The sequence below is a fragment of the Callithrix jacchus genome, chromosome 1, assembly GCF_049354715.1.
Source record: "Callithrix jacchus isolate 240 chromosome 1, calJac240_pri, whole genome shotgun sequence".
NCBI classification, from domain to species: Eukaryota; Metazoa; Chordata; class Mammalia; order Primates; family Cebidae; genus Callithrix; species Callithrix jacchus.
This window is the reverse complement of record NC_133502.1, coordinates 146,683,755-146,705,018: the sequence shown is the minus strand read 5'-3', so window position 1 is coordinate 146,705,018 and position 21,264 is coordinate 146,683,755. Positions and strand designations below refer to the sequence as shown.

General features: G+C 47.1%; 1 protein-coding gene across 2 annotated transcripts in view; it reads left to right on the top strand.

Moving 5' to 3' along the window:
* GABBR2 (gamma-aminobutyric acid type B receptor subunit 2) overlaps nt 1-21,264 on the top strand; it is a 423,612-nt gene that overhangs the window by 132,356 nt on the left and 269,992 nt on the right. For both annotated transcript variants that reach the window (XM_035253005.3, XM_078373143.1), the window contains one exon: nt 3,256-3,393. In XM_035253005.3, the coding sequence (XP_035108896.1) occupies nt 3,256-3,393 (138 nt within the window). The remainder of the gene's footprint in view (nt 1-3,255; nt 3,394-21,264) is intronic.

Here is a 21,264-nt window from a genome sequence, read left to right as displayed (position 1 = left end):
CGAGCTGGGTTGTTTCTGTACCTGTCTCACTTTTCCACTTCCTTGCCTGTATTCATGCTGCTCCTCCGCCTACAATTCCTGTGTTAAGTGTTCTCTCTTCTGGAGCCCTCCCTGGCTTTCCCTGCAGTGCCCACAGCCTGGATCTGCCTCTGTCCGGCAGCACTGACTACCGTCCCCCATGCCAGGTGACCACATGCCGCAACCTCACTGCCTCCACCATCAGTGTGCTCTCCGAGACCAGGAACCATGTCAGACTTGGTTCTCTGTCCTGTTGGCATAGGCATGGATCACAGTCCAGGGGAGTTTCTCAAATAAATGAAGAGGGAGCAAGAAATATTAGTACACTCTGATTCCATATTGTAGTCACTTAAGGGGTAGATGGAGGACAAGCAGAAAGAATGAGGAGGACATAGATTGGAGAGAAAGACAAAAATAAGGAGAGATGTGGATGTAGAAAAGGCAGAGGAAAGCAAATGAAGGGAGAGTGTCCAATGAATCTTTTTTTTTTTTTGAAATGGAGTCTTGCTCTGTCGCCCAGGCTGGAGTGCAGTAGAGTGATCTCAGCTCACTACAACCTCCACCTCCCAGGTTCAAGCAATTCTCCTGCCTCAGCCTCCTGAGCAGCCAGGATTGTAGGTGTGGGCCACCATGCCCGGCTGATTTTTAATAGAGACGGGGTTTCACCATGTTGGCCAGGTAGTTCTTAAACTCCTGAACTCAAGTGAAATGCCTGCCTTGGCCTCCCAAAGTGCTGGGATTACAGGCGTGAGCCACCGCACCCGGCCCCAACAGATCTTACTGAGTCTTTACTGAGGGCCCCTGTCCAAGATCTGGGGATACAGCAGTGAAAACGATGACAAAATCCTTTCCCACCTGGGGCTTTCATTGTAGTTGAGGAAATCAGTCAATCTACAAGCGAACAAAAAGTAGACAAGATGATTTCAGATAATTTTAGGAACTGTGTTAGGGCATTAAATAGGGTGGCATGTCAGCAAGTGAATGGGGGTGGGAAATATTCTGGGTAGGGTGACCTGATTGATGGGAAAGAGAGTGAACCATGCTGAGAACCAAGAAAATTGTGTTCCCAGCAAAGAAAACAGCAAATGCAAAGACTCAGAGGTGGGAAAGAAAGTGCTTTTGATTTCAGGGAACTGGAAGAGGTTGGTAGGGCTACACTTGGTGAGCGAAGGGTAGAGAAAAGGGAACTTGGGCCAGAGTGAGGCAGCTGCTGGAATGAATGGCTTCCATTGTGATAAGGAGTGTTGAGAAAATCACCCCAAACCTGTACATAATACAAAGGTGTGATTATGTGACTATTTACAGTAATACTTAGAGCATTTTCTAACAATTCTGCCTAAGGGTCATCTGACTGGAGGAATAGAACTTTGCCCAGTCAGTTAAGACCTAGACATTTTGCAATCCTCTGAAAGAGATAAGATATTCTGGTTGTCAGTGATTTTCTTTTCTATCACCAAAGGTTGTGGTTTTATCACTCTGTAGGACATCAACCAGTTTTGTATCTAATTTGGCAATCTTACACCTTACTTTTTTCAGTCACTGTAAAAATCCCTGTTTCTTATATTCTCTTCAAATCCACTTTGTCACCCTGCGGAACCCCTTATTAATGAGTTCAACAAAACGTTGACGTGTGTTCACTCTCAGTTTTCATGAGAATTATGTTTTTAGCCTTTCGAGAGTTATATTCTGATAGGAATTTGGATTTTAAGTGCACAGAAAGTGGGAAGAGTGAGAAGAATTCATTTATGTTTGACAAAGGACCCTCAGACTGCTAGATGGTGGAGGGGTTGAACTTGCCCATGGGGAGGTAAGATGTCCAGTAGAAGCCAGAGCCTTTGTCCAGGGGAGAGATGACCACAGGGCTTGACGAGGGAGCTGGGGATGGAAAGGCTAAGTGAGACAGAACTGAATCCTGATACTCATTGTGGGCCCCTCTCCTCTTTCCATCCCCAGGCTGGGTCACCATGAACCGTTTTCTTGGCCAACTTTCCTCTCTAAACTGGGAGCTCCCTGGCAGGGGCTGTGTCCAATTTTTATGTTTCCTCAATGTCCAGCCCTGGGCTGAACACAGAGTAGTGCTTAGCAAGTGTTTGTTGAATGAATATTCTCTTTAGGTTGATCCTCCTCATCATTTTTTTAAACGATTATAGTAAAAATACACATAATCTAAAATTTACCATTTTAACCATTTTTATGTGCATGGTTCAGTGGCATTAAGTACATTTACATTGTTGAGCTGCCATCACCACCGTTCACCGCCAACACACTGCCATCATCCCCACTGAAACTCTGAACCCATTAAACAATGAAGTCCCCTTCCTTCCTCCTCCCAGCCTGTGAAACCCAGCTGTCACCCAGTCAACCCCCAGCCCCTGGCAACCACCATTCTCCTTTCTTTCTGTATGAATTTAATTAACTACTCTAGACAACCTTATACGAGTGGGATCATATAATAGTTGTCTTTTTGTATGGCTTATTCTACTTAGTACAATGTCCTCAAGGTTCATCCATGTTGTAGCATGTGTCTGAATTTCCTTCCCTTTCCAGGCTGAAAGTATTCCACTTCATGGATACACCAGTTTGTTTATCCATTTGCCTGTTGATGGGCGTTTGTGTTGTTCCCGTCTTTTGGCTATTGTGAATGATATGAACATGAGTGTGTGAACATGGGTGTACAACTATCTCTTCAGTTGTTTTGGGTATATATCTAGAGGTGGGATTGCATATGGCAATTCTATGTTTAACTTCTTAAGGAACCACTATACTGTTTTCCACAGCAGCTGCACCCAACATTCCCACTAATAGGGCGCAGCAGTTCCAGTTTCTCTACACCCTTGCCAACACTTGTTGTTTTCTGTGTATATGTGTTTTTTAATGATAGCCATTTTAATGAGTGTGGGATCGTCCTTAAAATATAAATGGCCATGAAAAAGAGAGATTCCAGGGTGAGGCATTATGGGGGCTTTTCCTAAGTGTGCTCTAAAGGGAGATAGCTGAGGTGCTGGAGAGAGGTCCTAGTTTTGAAGGTCATTTAGTGGGAACAGAGACAGGATAGTGGGTGTCAAGACCCCACTCTTGGAGCTCACAGCATGGACTCAGGACTGGCTTAAGGACAGTCCCCACCGTGGGAGAACTGAAACTTAGGTTTCCATGAGGAAAGATTTGTTTGTTGGGCTCATACCCCTGGGGAAAAGCTGTTTCTAATTAGGACCTTTCTTTCTGTGTGTTGCTTCCCAGTGCGACAATGCAAAAGGGTTGAAAGCCTTCTACGATGCAATAAAATACGGGCCGAATCACTTGATGGTGTTTGGAGGCGTCTGTCCATCTGTCACGTCCATCATTGCAGAGTCCCTCCAAGGCTGGAATCTGGTGCAGGTAAGGTCTGAGCCACCTTCTGTTTTGGGGGAGGTGTCTTTGGTTGGCCCTCAGTCTTTTGCGGGAATGATTCCTTGTACAGTGTGCTTTCTACATTGACTGCGTCAGGCCTCCTGGACTTTCTCCTGGGTGATAGCACAGCCTTTCACTGCTGACCTGACCTGGCATGGCTCCCATGGTGGGTCTCTAAAGGGCAGCCCTGAGGCCACCACCGTGTATTTGAAAACTTCAGGGCTCACCACTGACTCTCTAGCCCAGCTTTTGGGGCCATTGATGCCAGCCAACCTGCCTGTCCAGTGTTATTTCCTGCTCCTGCTTGCTCCACAGCATAGCCCTGCCAGACACCTTGCTTTCCCACATGTGCCCTGTACCTTTGGGCCTCAGACCCCTGCTCCCGCTGTTTTCTTAACCAGATGACCCCTGATCCATTCTCTGCCAAGCCTCCGTCTCCCACTGAAAAATTATCTTTTGTCCTCTAAGACTGCCTTTGTCCTCAGTTAAGTCTTTCCTGGGCTCCTGGCCAGTTATTCACTCTTAGCCCTGGCAGATTTTATACATCACTGAATATAGTCTGTTGTAGGCGAGACTTGCCAGTCTGTTATTTGCTGTTATTTGGGATGGGAAAGAAGAGTGTAGAACTATATGACCACCAGGGGTGAGTGGTGGCCCATATACATGTTTACTTTATTGCTCCATCCATCCATCCATCCATCCATCCATCCTTCCTTTCACCCATCAATTCATCCATCCATCCATCCATCCATCCATCCATCCATCCATCCGTCCACCTACACATTCACCTATCCATCCATACATTCATCTGTCCTTCCGTTTATCCATCCATCCATCCATGCATCCATGTATCCATGCATCCATCCATCTATCCATCTGCCCATTCACGTATCCATCCATCCATCCTTTAACCCATCAATTCACCTATCCATCCATCCATCCATCCATCCATCCATCCATCCATGCATCCATCTATCCACCCAACAAATATTATAGGCAACGTACTCTGTGCCTGGATTTTGGCAGGCACACTGGAGATATGGTGCCGAGCAGAATAGATGTGGTTTGCATTATTCTGGAGCTTACATTCTAGGAGGAAGACAGGCAAGAAGCAAGTAAATAATAAAAATAATATTATTAAGGTTGTATATGGAGGGCCTGCCATGTGCCAGACACTGTTCTTTGTATTTTTCTGCATGAACTCATTTAATTTTTATAACTGCTCAGTGCTCTAGGTACCTTATCACCCTCATTTTATAGATAACGGAACTGAGGCACAGAAAAGCTGTGTGACTTGCCCAAGGATTCACAGCTAATAAGTAGTAGGGTCAGGATTTTAACTCAGGCAGTCTGTCCCTTCAGATAAGACTGTAGTAAGGAAACTTGGCTATAACAGAAGGAAACAGGGTGATGAGATATATAGTGACTGCCTTGGGGTAGTCAGAAAAGGTCTCATGGAGGAGGTGACATTCAAGCTGAGACCTGAAGGGTGAGAAAGAGACTATTGGGTGAAGTGTATTCCATGTCAGTGAATGGAGTAACACGTAGAGGAAGGTAGCTTGTGATAGGAAAGAACTTGGCATATTCATGGAACAGAAAACAGGGCAATGGGGCTGGAGTGTGGTCGGTAGGGAGTCAGGTTGAAGAGAATGAGAGTGACAGGGCGAGCAGGAGCCTGACCATGTAGAGGATCTGTTGCATTCCACTTGCATTGACTGAGGACCTCCTCTGAGTCTGGTGCTGAATGTATGGGGTGCTGGCGTGGAGCCCAAGCTTGCAGCCACTAGGGGTGATGGGCACAAGCTGTGGCAGGTATGATGAAAGAGGGGTGGGGGCCCAGGTGAGGGCCCCTCACTCAGCCCCAGGTCAAGGAAGCCCCAGGGCAGGTGCTGTGGCAGGTGCAGTGGAGCTGGCTGCTGAAGGAGGAGAGGGCGTTGGACCGCCGAAGACGTGGGGGAGAGCGCCGCTGCAGAGGAAACTGGGCGTGCAAAAGCGGGAGGTGGGAAAGTGTGTGGGCTTGAGGAGTGCTGAGTCATTCCTTGTGGCGGGAGCAGGCCACACTGATTGTGAGCAGATGCAATGGGAAGAGGTGGCCAGAAAAGCAGCCCTGTGCACTGGTGCAAACCTAACTGCAAACCTAACCACACACCTGAAAGCCAGCATGGCTCAGTGTGACACAGGAGCCTGGCCTCAGGCCCTCAAGGGACTCAGAACAGCTGTGGAGACCTTGGACCAGTCACTTAACTTCTCTGGGCTTGAGCTTACTTTCCTGAATATTAAGAGCACATTCTCTGCTAGTTAGAGCCACTGCTGCTTCCCTGAGCCTCAGTTTCCTCATCTGCATGATCAAGGTAGTAATAAGACTGCTTTCACGGGGTTGCTGTGTGGATTGAAAGATTGCAAAGTGATCAGAGCTGTGCCTGGCACACAGTAAGTGCTAACTAAGTATTCTTTGTTGTTAGTCCTGCCCTGTCTCCTCCCATTCCCCAAGTTGAATGCCCTGATTACTTGGCATTCCTGGTCTTTCCTGCATTCCCATATTTTATTTATTTATTTACTTATTTAGAGATGGAGTTTTGCTCTTCTTACCCAGGCTGTAATGCAATGGCACAATCTCAGCTCACTGCAACCTCCACCTCCTGGGTTCAGGCAATTCTCCTGCCTCAGCCTCCCGAGTAGCTGGGATTACAGGCACGCACCACCATGCCCAGCTAATTTTTTGTATTTTTAGTAGAGACTGGGTTTCACCATGTTGACCTGGATGGTCTCGATCCCTTGACCTTGTGATCCACCCACCTCGGCCTCCCAAAGTGCTGGGATTACAGGCTTGAGCCACTGCACCCGGCCCTGCATTCCCATATTTTCTTACACTGTTCCTACCACCTGAAACATCCCATTCTTCCTAGATCAAGTGCTAGTCATTCTTTGAGACCCAGCTTAAATGCCACCTCCTTCAGGAAGCCTTTCCTGCCTACTACTAGGGGGCTGCTAAAGTAGGGCCCTAAAAAGCCTTTCTATCAGTTCCCCTTGTTTAATTCAGCACAGCGTGTGCACAGCCCAGTGTCCCATTCTGCTCTGCCTGTCCCTCTCAGGGTTTTGCAGATGTGGGGGTGTGTTTATAAATGTTTGTCTCTCCAGATGGGCTGTGAGCTCCTTGAGGACAGAACCTGGACTTCTTTTTTTCCCTGTGCCTAACATTTCACATTCTTCATTAGAAGTCTGCAATGATCAGAGGGATGGAGGGAGTTGGGAAGGGATGGAAGGATCTGCAGATGGACACTTTGTCCAGGCATGAGAGGCCAAGGTCCCAGGGAAATCCCCTACCCAGAGAGGAATCCCAGGAGCTTCCTGATTCTCAGTGTCACTTGGAACCATCTGTCCCTCAGAATTCCCTGAGGAGCTGCAGGAACAAGTGCAATGTTGGAAACTCCCCCACTTGCAGACCAGAGCTACCTGGCCTCGCCATGGGCAGGACAGCCCTCCAACCTAGAGGAGTTGATAAGACAGGGAACTGAGTTATGAGCTGGGGATTGTGTTAGTTATTTATTACTGGGTGACAAATCCCCCCAAAATTTAGTGGCTTAAAACAGTAATATCCTGTATTATTTCATTATTTCTCTGGTTCAGGAATTCAGACACACTGCATGACTTACGTTTGCTCCATGGTGTTTGGGGCCCAGTGGGAGGATTTGAAGGCTGGAGACTGGGATCATTATCATCTGAAGGTTTGACTGGGGCTAGAGGATCTGCTTCCAATGTGGCTTCTCTCCACGTGGGGGTCTCCATAAGGCTGCCTAAGTGTCCTTATGACAAGGCAGCTGGCATCCCCCAAAGTGAGTTATGAAAAGACCAAGGCAGGGCCGGGCGCGGTGGCTCAAGCCTGTAATCCCAGCACTTTGGGAGGCCGAGGCGGGTGGATCACGAGGTCAAGAGATCGAGACCATCCTGGTCAACATGGTGAAACCCCGTCTCTACTAAAGATACAAAAAATTAGCTGGGCATGGTGGCACGTGCCTGTAGTCCCAGCTACTCGGGAGGCTGAGGCAGGAGAATTGCCTGAACCCAGGAGGCGGAGATTGCGGTGAGCCGAGATCGCGCCATTGCACTCCAGCCTGGGTAACAAGAGCGAAACTCCGTCTCAAAAAAAAAAAAAAAAAAAAAGAAAAGACCAAGGCAGAGGTGACAAAGTCTTTTAGGACTTAGCTTTGGGAATTGCATACTATAACTTCTGCTGTAATCTGTGGATTACACAAATTAGCTCTTATTTAGAGAGGAGTAGTACCAAGGTGTAGCGGGAGGTGAAGCTCACTGGGGGCTTTCTTGGAGACCAGATACTGTAGTGACTAATGTCTGGAGGAAGGCAGGAACTCCAGTTGCTCAGCAAGTGGGACTTGACACTGAGGCCCTTCCCTGTTTTGCAGAACTCCTGCTTATCCTTCAAAACCCTGAATACCACTTCCTCTGTGATGCCTTCCTGATCTCCTTCTTCCACCTCTTTCCTTCAGTGCTTCCCATTCCCTGCTCAAAAAGTAAATGAATTATTTCTCACTCCTCTACACCCTGCTTTCTCAATAGGGGGTGATATCTCCTCCAAGGGGATAAAAATTTGTTCTTGTGGGGAGGCAAAAAAGAATTACTTTTTAATTGTATAAAGCATAGATATAGATGTAGTACACAAACAGATCTATGTATGCCTGTGATATTACAATTTCACCAGGGGACAAGAGTAGGAAAAAACTAGCCAGAAAGGCTTCTTAGGAGACTAATAGTGAAACAAACATTGAGAAACACCATTCCACATCCTCCTGTATTGTGTACAGTAGTCTCTTATTAAATACATTTCATGTCAATGAATTATACACTTAAAATTGGTAAAGATGGCAAATTCTGTATGTTTATTTTACCTCAATGAACAAAAATAAAATTTAATAAAGTAGGCTGGGCATGGTGGCTCATTCCTGTAATCCCAGTGGTTTGGGAGGCCGATGCAGGAGGATGGATTTAAGCCAGGGGTTTGAGGCCAGCTTGGGGAATGTAGTGAGACCTCATCTCTACAAAAAATTATAAAGTTAGCCGAGTGTGGTGGCACACTCCTGTAGTCCCGGGTACTTGAGAGGCTGAAGTGGGAGGATAACTCAAGCCTAGGAATTCAAGGCTGCAGTGAGCTATGATCATGCCACTATATTCCTGCCTGGGCAAAAAAGCGATGCCCAGTCTATTTTTTTTTAATTAAGTCTTGTGGAAGATAATTTGTTCTGCAGCCAGTCTTCCATATCAGATTGTGGGCTTCTGCGGGGCAGCTCTTCCCCTCCCCATCTTCATCTCTTGGTTCCCAATGTCTGGCGCAGGGCCGGGGCTCACAGTAGGTCCTCACTGAGTACTGAACTGTGCCACATGCAAGGATAGGCAGACAGAGGGGCCTGAAATACTCCATGACAGAGCTTCCCACAGGGTGGCCCTGTCTGTGGCACGGGGAGGGCGGTGGCCCACACAGACTCTCAGCCTCCACCTCCAGACTCACTCTGCATTTTCCTAGGCTCCTTGTGGGGGAGATGCCCACACCCAGACAACTACTGCACTGGCATTCGTTACTAGACACTGGGGCTGGATCAACCGCTGCAGCTGGACATGGATGGGGGATGCTGGGGGACTGGGAACTGGAGGGTGCTTGATGGTTTGGACTTCTCTAAGGACCTGGGAGGCAGAATGGTGTATGAGCCCAGGAGAGTGGATTTCTCCCAGCCTTGTGCAGCCAGGCAAGGAAGATATAAGAACAAAGATCTGGATCTTGATCTGCGTGTAGCCTGGGAGCCTGGATTCCTGCCTCCTTCTCACTCCCAAGGAACATAGCCCCATTTATGATGAGCCACACTCTGTGGACCTCCCACGCCACCCCAGCCCCAACTCAGGGAGGCTAAGCTTGTTTCCAGAGATGGCGAAGGGGTGGATGGGTGGGTCTACAGGTATTCAAGGGACTTGATGAATCTCTTAACTTATTCAAGACTGGACTTCAGAACAGAGCTTCACAAATGGGAAATTGCATGTAATTTGTGTAAGTGAAAAGGAGCTCTGGCTGCCCTTTTTGGAGGAGCAGTGCTTGCCGGACAGACAGCCGGGAATGCGTAATCAGTTGTTTCTGTTTCCTGGCATCACAAAAATAGGGATTCACACACCAGAGGGGTGAAAATTCCCCCTGGTGCTGAAATCAGTTAAATTTAACTTTTGCCTTTTGCTGGGCCTCTTGATTCATAGCTGCTGTGCAGAGAGACTAATATTGTTTTAGTCGTGATGCGAGTCACTTAGCCACTGGGAACCTCAGTTCCTCCCTCTATATGCAAGGGCCTTCACAGAGTCCAGGGTCTGACCTGCAGGTGAGAGTGGCTCTGTCCCTCTCCAAAGTGTCTCACCGTCACAGCCTGCCCAGGGTGCAGAGCTCTGATCTGGGCCTCACACTGGGAGGAACCCACTAGGGCCTGACCCAGGGAGGCGTCAGGGAAGGGTCTGAGGGGTCAGGCCCTAGTGGGTTGAGGGTGTTCAGCTTGGAGAGTACATGGGGCACCAGGGAGGAGGGAGGAGTCTGGACCTCCAGCGTTGCATGGCTGTCTTTGGTAGATTTTTCTGGAGCCATGGCTGAAGTTAGAGGGGAGCAGGGTTTCCACCTCCTGCGAGCAAGCCCTGCCTCTGGAGGCTTCCAGCATGGAACAAGCTGCCTGGCTGAGAAGTTGTAGTTCCCTGTGGCCCAAGGTTCCCTGAACAGTCTGGTTTCAGCCAGGCCGGCTGCGGGGAAATTTAATACACAGAGTAGTCATATATGAGGTCAGTGGTTCTCCAACTACATGGGAAGAGTCACTTATGGGGGTTCTTGTCAATAATGTGAATTCTAGGGCTCCACTCTGAGCAGATCTAGGTTAGGGGCTTATCACATCCCTCTAGCACTGTACTCTCCACTGGTCACAGCCATGGCCATTTCAGTACCAGTGTCTCAGGTGATTGCAAGGCACTTGGCCCCTGGAGACTTGCCAGGCCAGGAGTTCTCTAAGGCCTGTTCATCTTCCAGACACCTGGGCTCTTTAACAAGTGCTGCTAGTCCAGAAAACTCTAATTGATGCTGCCTGTGTGGAAAAGAGGACGTGGAGGCAGTCACGGCGAGGGTGGCAAGGGGTGGGGGTGCAGTATATGTTGCCAGGGCGAATATCCCAGTGCTGCCAGGATGAAGCTCACAGTCCATGGAGCGCCCCATCACCTTGCCGTTTTCCCAGCCCACCTCCTGCCCTTTCATGCTGCTGGCCTCGGTACAGGCTGCTGGCAGGACTGTGCTCATTCTTCCCAGTGCAGCTTGGGTGCCCCTTCTTTGCAACGCCCCCCATTGCCTCCTCTGTGTTCCCTGACCTGACCTGCACGTCCCTCCCAGGGTGTTTGCTATGTCTGCCTACCCATGGCCTGCAGCTGCAGGTCAGAGTTGTGTCTCATTCACCCTGCCCCTTAGCTTGGTGCAGGACTGGCAGTGATGCCAGAACAGTGCTCAGAGCATATTTGCTGACAGAGAGCCAGGTGCCTGCCTCCTAGGCCTTGGGTAGGTCCCCTAAGAACCAAGGGCATGTCATCAGAGCATGCCAGACCTAAAGTCACGCAAGGATTCTCCAGCTGCAGCCTCTTGTTAAACAAATACAGAGGGAGCCCTAACATGGCCATGGGCTCAGCCTCAGCCCACATCTCCATGTCAGGACTCCCCCCGTTTTCTAACTGATATGTTTCCTTTGTAGTATTTTTCAGACCCACCCAGAATCCTGTCCTCAGAGATCTAAGAGTGGCTTGTGTTTGCACTTTTGGGGCCAGTCCTCCAAATCCCCTACCAGGCTGATCTGTCCTGAATGCATGGGACCTGGGAAAAAGCAGGAGAATTTGGAGTTGGGTGGGGAAGATGGAGAAAGAGCCTGGGGAAGGTCCAAGAGATGCCAGTGAGAGGGTGTTCAACATCCTCAGAGACCAGGACCACACTCCTTCCTGCTTGGGAGTGAGATGATCGTAGCCTCAGCTTGCAGACAGAAATTGTCTCACTGATGAAAATAAAGTCAGATTCCTGAAGGGATAAAGGGCTGCTCGTAGGAAAGTGCAAACACTATTTCCTCAAGCACTGTATCCCACAGAGCCTGTCCTTTAAAAGGCAGCCATGGCAGATTATTAAATTGTAGATGCATTTCTCCTGGCACTGGCCCCAGCTTCCCTTCGCAGCCCACCCTGCCTTGGCAATCCTCTCAAGGACATTCCTGGGAAGAAACATTTCAGCTTGCACCATGGACTGTATCCTTGGAGAAGCTCACACCAGGGAGTGGAGGCACGGAGGACCTTCAGATGGAAGGATGTTGACTGGGTGTGTGTAGAGGTATTGGCAATGGAGTCCCAGTACATTTAAGACTTGATTTCTGAAAACCCAAAAGCATGCTTGGTTTTGACATTTAAAAAACAAATCAGTGAGAACCCCCAAATCAGGCCTTTTGCTATTTAGTGAATTCCAGCATCATTCCAAACGGTCGGTTGTGCCATTTTGCTTCATAGGAACAGAAATGTTGTGATCCAACTTGATTTTCTCAAACGATTGTTTTATTAAACTGTAGGTTGTCTGAGAAATCGAAAGATTGCTTATTGCATAGCTGTGGCTTTTGGAATTTGAGGTAGATTCATGGAATGGCAGAGCTGGTAGAGGCTTAGCAGGCATTGGGTCCAGTCTCCCTGTTGTACAGACTGAAAAACAGAGACCCAGATGGGGCAGGGCCTTGCCAAAGATTTCACAGTAACAGCAATGCTGGGCTCTGGCTTACCCTCCAGCACTCAGCAGCATGTGCCATGGTCTGGTTTTCTCTCCCTCAGCCTCACTTTTCTGTTATGTAAAATGAGAACAGCAAACCTGCCTTCTGTATTTTGTGCAGATGTTTTTTCTTCAAGGGAAAACACTTTTATAAACTGTAATCCAGTAGCTGCTGTGATGATGCCTAGGATTCCTTTGCTAAAAGCAGATCTCTGATTATGGCTACTGGAGTTTATTGCTTTGCAATGGACAACAGGTTTTTTTTTTTTTTTGAGACAGTCTTGCTCTGTCGCCAGGCTGGAGTGCAGTGGCGCAATCTCGGCTCGCTGCAACCTCCGCCTCCTGGATTCAAGCAATTCTCCTACCTCAGCCTTCTGGGTAGCTGGGACTACAGGCGCATACCACCATGCCCAGCTAATTTTTCCTTCTTTCTTTCTTTCTTTCTTTCTTTCTTTCTTTCTTTCTTTCTTTCTTTCTTTCTTTCTTTCTTTCTTTCTTTTTTAGTAGAGACGGGGTTTCACCATGTTGGTCAGGATGGTCTCGATCTCTTGACCTTGTGAACCGTCTGCCTCGGCCTCCCAAAGTGCTGGGATTACAGGCTTGAGCCATCGCGCCCGGCTGACAACAGGGTTTTTTTACTCTGACAGTGCACTGAAAGTAAGGGGTCAGGGACGGAATGTGGGCTCTTCAGCATGATGCTCAAAGTACACACAATGTCTGCCTCTTAGCCCCGAACAGTCAAAACACACCAGGCCAGAATCCAACCACAACCCGGCCCATGTGGCTGCCACGCCCTTGCCACAGAGCATGCAGGAGGGTCTGCAGCATTGATTGGAAACCACTTAGGAGCAGCAGTGCTTTGAGGCACAGCTGGAAACTATTGCTGCTGCTGCTACTGCTGCTCTCGAAGAAGGAGAATAGAGGCCAGTAATGCAGCATGGGTTGGAGCCATTTCTTTGCACTGGTCTCTAGGGGGGCCATTAAGCACATTAATAATCTATGAGATGCTTCCACCTTCTGAATTCATTAGAAACAAGAAGAAAGGGAAGAGAAGAAATGATACCATGGGCATGCACTATGAGCCAAGCAGAGGGGGCAGGAGAGACCCCAAGGATCTGGGGACTTTGGAGGGTCCTTCCTGGCTGTGATCAGATGCCCAGTGCAGTCAAGCCCAGTGTTCAGAGTGGGCAGCATGTCACGCATGAGATGAGGAAAAGCTTGGTATCTTTTTGTTTGGATACAATTGGTAGTAGGGTGTTCAGGACAAAGGAGTCTGGGAGTTGGCTTAAAGTGGGACCCATGGTGGCCATGGCAACAGCATTCCTAGGACACAGGGCTGTGGGGCAGCTGAAGGCCACTGCAGAGGCCAGAGGGATGGAGAGGGGAGCGTGTGGCAGGCTCCGTGGTGGAAAAAGTGCTGACTGGTGCCTGCCCCTGCCATCTCATTTGCCCCAAAGCTTCTAGCTCCAGCCTCCAGAGTCCCTTGAAACTGCTCAGCTGTTCTGTGCTATGTGAAGGCCCCAGTCTTCCCCTGAGTGGTCCACCATGCCTGCAGGCCTGCCCTCTCCTTTTCACCTTGAAAACCATGTCCAGCCTGTGAGAGTTGGCAAGTGAGTTGCTGGCTCTTCTGAGCTTCTGGGGATGTTATGTCATGTGTCTTGCGTCCCTTGTTACAGGATTTTGTCTATACCACAGTGTCATCATTGTCTCCACTTTTGCCTCCCCCATTTGACTGTGGCACCCTAAAGACAGTGGTCATGTCTGATTAGTCTCTTGGTGCTTGGTCCTACTTACAGGGACCCAATAATGTGTGTGAGGGATGGAGGTGGAAATTCACTCCACAGCTTTGAGTTGGTCTAGGATATCACTGCCCTTCGTGATCCAAACCCCTACTTTTTTCAGTGGAAGGGGTGGAGACGTGGTCCCCGCATCCAACCTGACTTGCATGGATCCTGGCAGCACCCACCAATCTTCAGGGGAAGAGAGGTTCTGTTCTCATTCATTTATCCATTCATTCATTCACTGACTCGGGCTATAGTGTTCATTCATTCTGTCACTCAACAAGTGCAGTGCCTACTGTATACTGTCCCCTGCTCTCCCAGAGGAGTGCAAATCCACCACCCAACACCACCACCCCAAGAGTGAGAGACAAGGTAAAGAGGCAGTTTGATGTAGTAGCCTGGAGTTCCAAATCTCTGATGTCTTTCACTGACAGAGGGAACTTGGGCAAATTAACAGCCCCTCAGAGCCTTACTGAACTCACAGTGTAATGGAGATAATCCCGTCCACCCTTCTGGCACTACTGAGAGTATTAGATGGGATGGGGATGCTGCAGCATGTGGAAGCACTTTGCAGATAGACAGCCCCACTAAGATCTCAGGTGGTGATGTTACTGCTACTGACATGCCAGCTGGGCCCTGAAAATTTATAGATCTCCATTTGTCTTCAGATCCCAAGTTGTGTGGATGAAATTAACTATCACTGACCATGAAGGTGATTCAGAACAGTAAAATTAAAACAGAGAACCTACAGGAGAAGCGAAACAGCAGCTGTTAGAGGGTGCACATGTTCCTTTTTTGGTTTTCAGAGAATTAGAGGTAGGTTAAAGAAGGGCCGGAAGCTCTCAAGGGCAGGGCAGTTCCCAATCTATTCCTGCAAGGACCCACCCCATGTCTTTCCTGTTGGCCTGGCGAAATATTCAATTTAAGGTTCTGACCCCTATTTTTAATTCAAGACCATGGTCTCTAAAGTAATGACAGTTCCTAATGTGTAACTCCAATAGCCTCATTGTTTATGCATCTTTCACGGCCAGCTACTTCAAGCCTTTTTCTGGGAATATGTGGAGTGTAAATAATTCATTCTAAATAAATAAATCACTCCCACTACTTACGGTACAGCTGGTGCTGCTAGTGATCGGTGCAACTGCAGATTGCATAGAGTTGAGTCTGGAATTACAGATTGCATCTACAAAGAACTGGAGAGGGAATTCGAAAATGAGCTCCCTCTGGGGACAAACATGTAAAATGGGATTAATACCAACCCGATAAGGTTGGGATGAGAGACAGATATAGTGAATGTGGAACGCAGTGCCGGGCACCCAGCAGGCATGCAATACTCTTCTTCTTCTTTATTTTTTTGAGCCTCAACCTCCCATGCTCAAGTGATCCTCCCACCTCAGACTCCCTGAGTAGCTGGGACAACAGACACACACCACCATGCCCAGCTAATTAAAAAAAATTTTTTTTGTAGAGACAGGGTTTTGCCATGTTGTCCATGCTGGTCTCGAACTCCTGAGCTTAAGTGATCTGCCCACCTCAGCCCCTGAAAGTGCTGGGATTACAGGTGTGGGCCACCACGCCCAGCCATCAATATTATTCTTAAAACGTTATTCCTGTAATTCATGAGTGAAGGTTACTATTTTGTTGAGGAAAATTGACTAAAAATTGGCTTTTTAATGGCAGTGGTTCTCAAATTTTGTGAGTATTGAGATCCCCTGGAAACTTGGTAAAATACAAAAACCCACTAGCTATAGGGTGACCAGTCATACCTGTTTTGGGGTTGAGAGTGCCCCAGGAAGTAGGACTGTGTGTATTAAAACCAGTAAAGTCCCAGGCCAGCTGGGACAAGTTGGTCACCTTTGCCAGCTCTCATCCTGCTTATAGGCGCCTCATCCTCTGTGCTGTGTGTTAGCACCCCAGGTGATTCTGAGGCACACCTGTTGGGGAGGAACCACTGCCTTAGCGTGTGAGCCTGGGAAGATGCCTGCTGAGCCTCTGGGGAGGTGTTCTGGAGACAGAAGCACAGGTGCATGTGATGGCATGGCACCGACTGCCCCGTCCCATGTTCTGTTTGGTAAAGTGTGTTGTGCTCACCTGTGCAAATGAGCAAATGGAGGCCCAGAGAGCCAATGTGCCAATAATACCAGGTGCACCTCTCGGGCTTGGGCAGATAGGCTGGGGTTCACATTCAGGCCCTGATGTTTGTTAGCAGGTGCCTGGGGCAGGTTGCTTAGCCTCTTCCAGCCTCAGTTCCTGGTCTGGGGCTTGGCAGTGGCATCATTCTGACCCTGGGTGCTGGTGCATTGCCTTCCTTCTTCCTCCTGTGGGCATCCACTCAAGGACACAGTCACCCAGGTGGCATTCTGGCCTATCTCTGCAGGTAGAGGCAGAGCCCTGGGATCTGGGGTCACCTCCATGGGATGAGCTATGTGGTCTTGGGGCATCTCTTGCTCCCTGTGGGTCCCTGTGTAAGAGGAGTGGGATAGGCCAGTTGATGGGCTTTGATAACCTTGGTAATGGCTTCTCATTATGCCCTGTGGCTCAGATCCATCAATGCCTACCTTAATCTGGGCATCGTCCCTCTTGGGCCTCTGCATATGATTTCCCCTGGCTCATAAGGCCTGGTTTCCCCTCCATGGCTAGAAACTGTGAGAAGGAACCATGCAAGTGCTCAGGGGCTGAGGCCACTCTCACATGTAACTCCGCAGAGTAGAGGAGCGGCTGTGCAGCTGTGCCAGGCCTTCAGCTTTAATGTCTCTTGGTCTCCACCAGAGCTTTCCAGGTGGAGGACACCCCTTCTACAGGAAGTGAGGCCCAGAGAGCTGATGTGGCCTGTGTAAAGTCAAACCTCAGCTAGGGCAGAGAGCTGTGGTGCCAGCCTTTCTGCTGGCCTCCCCCGTCTAGTCCTTTCCCCTCATGCTGAGGCATAGAGCCTGCTCTCTACAGCTCAAGAGCTGTTACCCATGCTGTTCCCACTGCATGATGCCCTTTCTGCTCCCCTCCTCCCTGGTTCAGTCCTCTGTATTTGCTGATATTTAGTTCAAGTATTACCTCCTCCTCCAGGAAGGCTTCCTAGCTTCCCTAGCCCTGGTCCCAGCTGGAAGAGGTACCCAGCCCCTCCTTTTGCATTTTCCTCACTTTCTTTGTTTTGCCCATTCTTCAATATATTACAATCCCTGATGAGGTTTCAGTGTCACCTGCCGAACAGCTTCTTCAGGCCCAGACAGTCCGTGTCCATCTGAGCCTTAGTGCCCCAAGGGTCTGGCTTCAAGTAAGTGCTCAGGAATTGTAGATGAACACACCTGGAGGGCCTGTTACAAAACCAATTTGTAAACATCGTGCATAAATTATCTCATTTACTTCACATGCTATCCCCAAGAGGTTGTTAATCTCCTCATTTCACAGATGAGAAAACTGAGGCACAAAGAGGTTGAGTGCCTTGTCAAAGGACTGCCCTTCTTAAGTGGCTCCAGAGTCCCTGCTTGCAACCGCAAGGCTACACTGCCTGTCACTCAGTATCATGTAACCCTCACTGCACTCCTCCGGGAAGAAAAGCAGGCATCGTCCTGGTTAGGCCTATTCTCAGATTGAGGAAAATAAGATTCAAAGAAAGCAGAGTCTGGCCCCACTCCCTGCTGCAAGCAGGCTACAAGATGAGATCTCCCGAAGGCCAGGAGTGGCCTTTCCGGGGGCCACGGAGGCTCCAGACCCTGGGTCTCTGCCTCCCTCTCCAGCTGAGTTGGCAAGGAACTTCCTGCCTGTCCATGGAGGACCCAGGCAATGTATGTCTCCTGACATTGGCCTGTAATCATTGGTGACCCCCATATGCATACACACCACTTTAAACTTATTACTCATTCAGTAACTCATTGTGTATAAAAAATAAATGATTTGGATGAACTCAGAAAACAGAGGTACTGGTTGTTGGTAAAAATCAGTAACTATTCTAAGTATTTCAAGAATAGTACGTATAGTCCTACTCTGGATGGTTTTATAATGAATAAGCTGATTTTTTTCTAAATAGAGCATAGTCCACATTAGTTGTGAATTATACAGAAGGCTTTTGCTTTTAATCTGTTACCTAAGATGATTACATTATTTATTATTTCCATGAAGAGATTGAGCTTTATACAGTGGGAAGGGCTCAACTTGAGAAAAACAATCCTAGGGTAGATAACGATCTAGACATTATTCGTAAATGCTGATTTAAGCATAATTTTCTTGATTTTCCCCATGCTCCCATAAAAGCTATTACCTAGTACTGTTTTAGCCTCTTCAAGTATCAGAGAATGAGTTCCTTCCCATCCTGGGTGACTTCTGAGACTCTGGGTACATTCCTAGAGAAATACGCACAGGGACCTTTGGCATAGCAAAGCCATTTTGGCCCGGTCCTCTGGCCCACACTCACAAGAAGGCTTCAGCACCACTTCTTTGGGAAGCCTTTCCAGGGCATGCCTCCGGCAGATGCGTCCATCACGCCTACTGCCCATGGCATGCTCACTTCCTCCTACAGTGCAGTCTTGCCTGATGGTTATCGTCCTCTCTGTGAGGTCCGGGCAGCATCTTCTTTGTTTGTGATGGGAACCTTAGAGACCAGCTCACAACCCAGAATCCAGGGGAACCTCTGTGAATCTTTGGTTTCTGTTTTGGTTTTGGGTGCTCTCTCAATCGTTCTTTTATGTAAGTAGCATCATGAATTCATGGATTTTAAAAAATACATTGAATGTACTATATTTCAGTAAGTTGGAGACATTATTTTTAATGCAGAGAGTGGTTTTGCTGCTCTATTTTTTATTTTATTTTTTTTATTTTAGGACAGGGTCTTGCTCTGTCACCCAGGCTGGAGTGCAATGGCATGATCTCGGCTCACTGCAACTTCCATTTTCCAGGGTCAAGTGATCCTCCCACCTCATCCCCCGAAGTAGCTGGGATTACAAGTGCACACCACCTTACCTGGCTAATTTTTCTATTTTTCGTAAAGATGGGGTTGCCCTTCTTCTCAAGTTGCCCCGGCTGGTCTCAAACTCCTGACCTCATGGGATCCTCTCACCTAGGCCTCCCAAAGTGCTGAGATTGCAGGTGTGAGCCACCGTGCCCAGCATTTGCTGCTCTATTTATGCTCTACCTTTCCCCCAAAATTGTCCTCCAGTTTTGTTTTTCAAAAGTTATTTTAACTTGCAAAAAGAAGTTAAAAGAAAGTACAGTGGGCATCATTTACTCTTTATCTAGATTCACTGTTTACATTTTGCCAAATTGTTTTTGCTTTTCCTCTGTTTTCCCCTCTCCTACACACACACACACACACACACACACACACACACACTTGCACATTCACTGATTTTTTGTTGTTGTTGAAGCATTTGATAGTAGTTTGCAGACACAATGACACTTCACCCCTAATACATTAGCATGCATCTCCTAAGTCAATATATCCTCTTACATAACCCTAATATAACCACATCTGAAAAATTTAACAGTGATACAATAATATTACCAAATATAGGGTCCATATTGAGATTTTTTTCCAGTTGACCCGAAGTTGTCCTTATTGAAATGTATTTGGATACAAGTAAGGAGCATGCATTGTCTTTGTTGTCATATATTTTTGGTTTTCAGGAAATGATCTTTTTTTTTGGATAACCCAAGCCAATTATTTTATAAAATGTCCCACAATTGTCATTTGTTTCCTCATGATGAGATTCATGAGTTTTGGCAAGAATGCTACATTTTTTATGCCATGTTCTTCCCAGTGCATCGAGTCAGGAAGCCCAGGATGTCAATTTGAACTATTATTGATGATACTAAGTTTGATCACTTGCTTAAGGTGGTATCTTTGAAATTTATTGTAAATATACGTTTTTACCCGTCTGTAATTATGAAGTAATCTATGGAGTGAAACTCTGAGACCATATGACTATCCTATTTCCTCACAAGCTTTTACTCAATGGTTTTAGCATCAACTGATGATGATTGCCTGCCTCAGTATCATATTGTTGTTACAAAATGGTCATTTTCTTTTTTCTTTTTCTTTTTTTGAGAGACAGAGTCTCACTCTATCCCCAGGCTAGAGTGCAGCAGCATGATCATAACTCACTGTAACCTCAAACTCCTGGGCTCAGGGGATCCTCCTGCCTCAGCTTCCCCAGTGGCTGGGATCATGGACATGTGCCACCATGCCAGGCTAATTTAAAATTTTTTTTTGTAGAGATGGAGTCTCACCATGTTGCTTGGGTGGGACTCAAACTCTTGGGCTCAATCGAGCCTCCTGCCTTGGCCTCCCCAAAGTGCTGGGATTGCAGGTGTGAGCTACCACACCTGACCTCATTTTCTAATTCGGTTCTTCCTTCTACATTTAATCCAGCATTTTTCTCACCAGAATAGTTTTCCCTTTTTTGACTCTTTCTTCTCCTCCTCCCGCTTCTTTCTGTTTCTCTTCCCCTACTAATTTGAGCACTTAATACTTTACCTGCCTTAGTCCTAGAAATCAGCCATTCTTCCGAGGAGCCCTGATTCTTCCTGGTAGGAAATTGTATTAAGAAATAAACATTTGGGTGCTAGATATGCCCATTGCTACTGGGGTCATTCCTTCAAGGTTTTTTTCCCCCCAGTGGAATGAGCTTGAAAATACAATTTTTAATATCTTTAAAGTGTTTAAACTGTTATCTGACCATGAGATCATCAGACGAATATGAGTCATTCTATAATTCACTTGGCCTGAATTCTTCAAAAAAAAGTACATATTGTGGAAAACAAACAAACGAAGAAAACACAAAAAGGCAACCTAGGCCTGTTGTAAATGAAAAAATAAAAATATCCCAACCAAAAGTAAGGCATGGATATTGATTGGATCTTGAATTTTTAAATAAAGGGGCATTTTTGGGAAATTGAAGAAATTTGAATATGAACTGTGCATTAGATGTACTGAATTATTGTTCATTTTCATAAGTATGATAATGACAATAATATAGGATAATTTCATTCTTTACAAGATGCATTCTGAACTATTTAGTTATGAGGTGTCATGATATTTGTAAGCTAATTTCAAACGCTTCAAAAACAACATAATTAAGTGTATGTATGTGCATATATATATACACGCACAAACTATATATATATATTTAGAAGGGAGAGGAAAGCAGATGTGGAAAATGGTGAATCTAAGTGAAAGTATTTCTCATGCTCTTCTTTCAACTTCTTTGGTTTAAATATTTTTATTTAAATATTTTTTGTTTTATAGGAACACTATACAGTGTTCCTTGTACAATTCTTTCAACT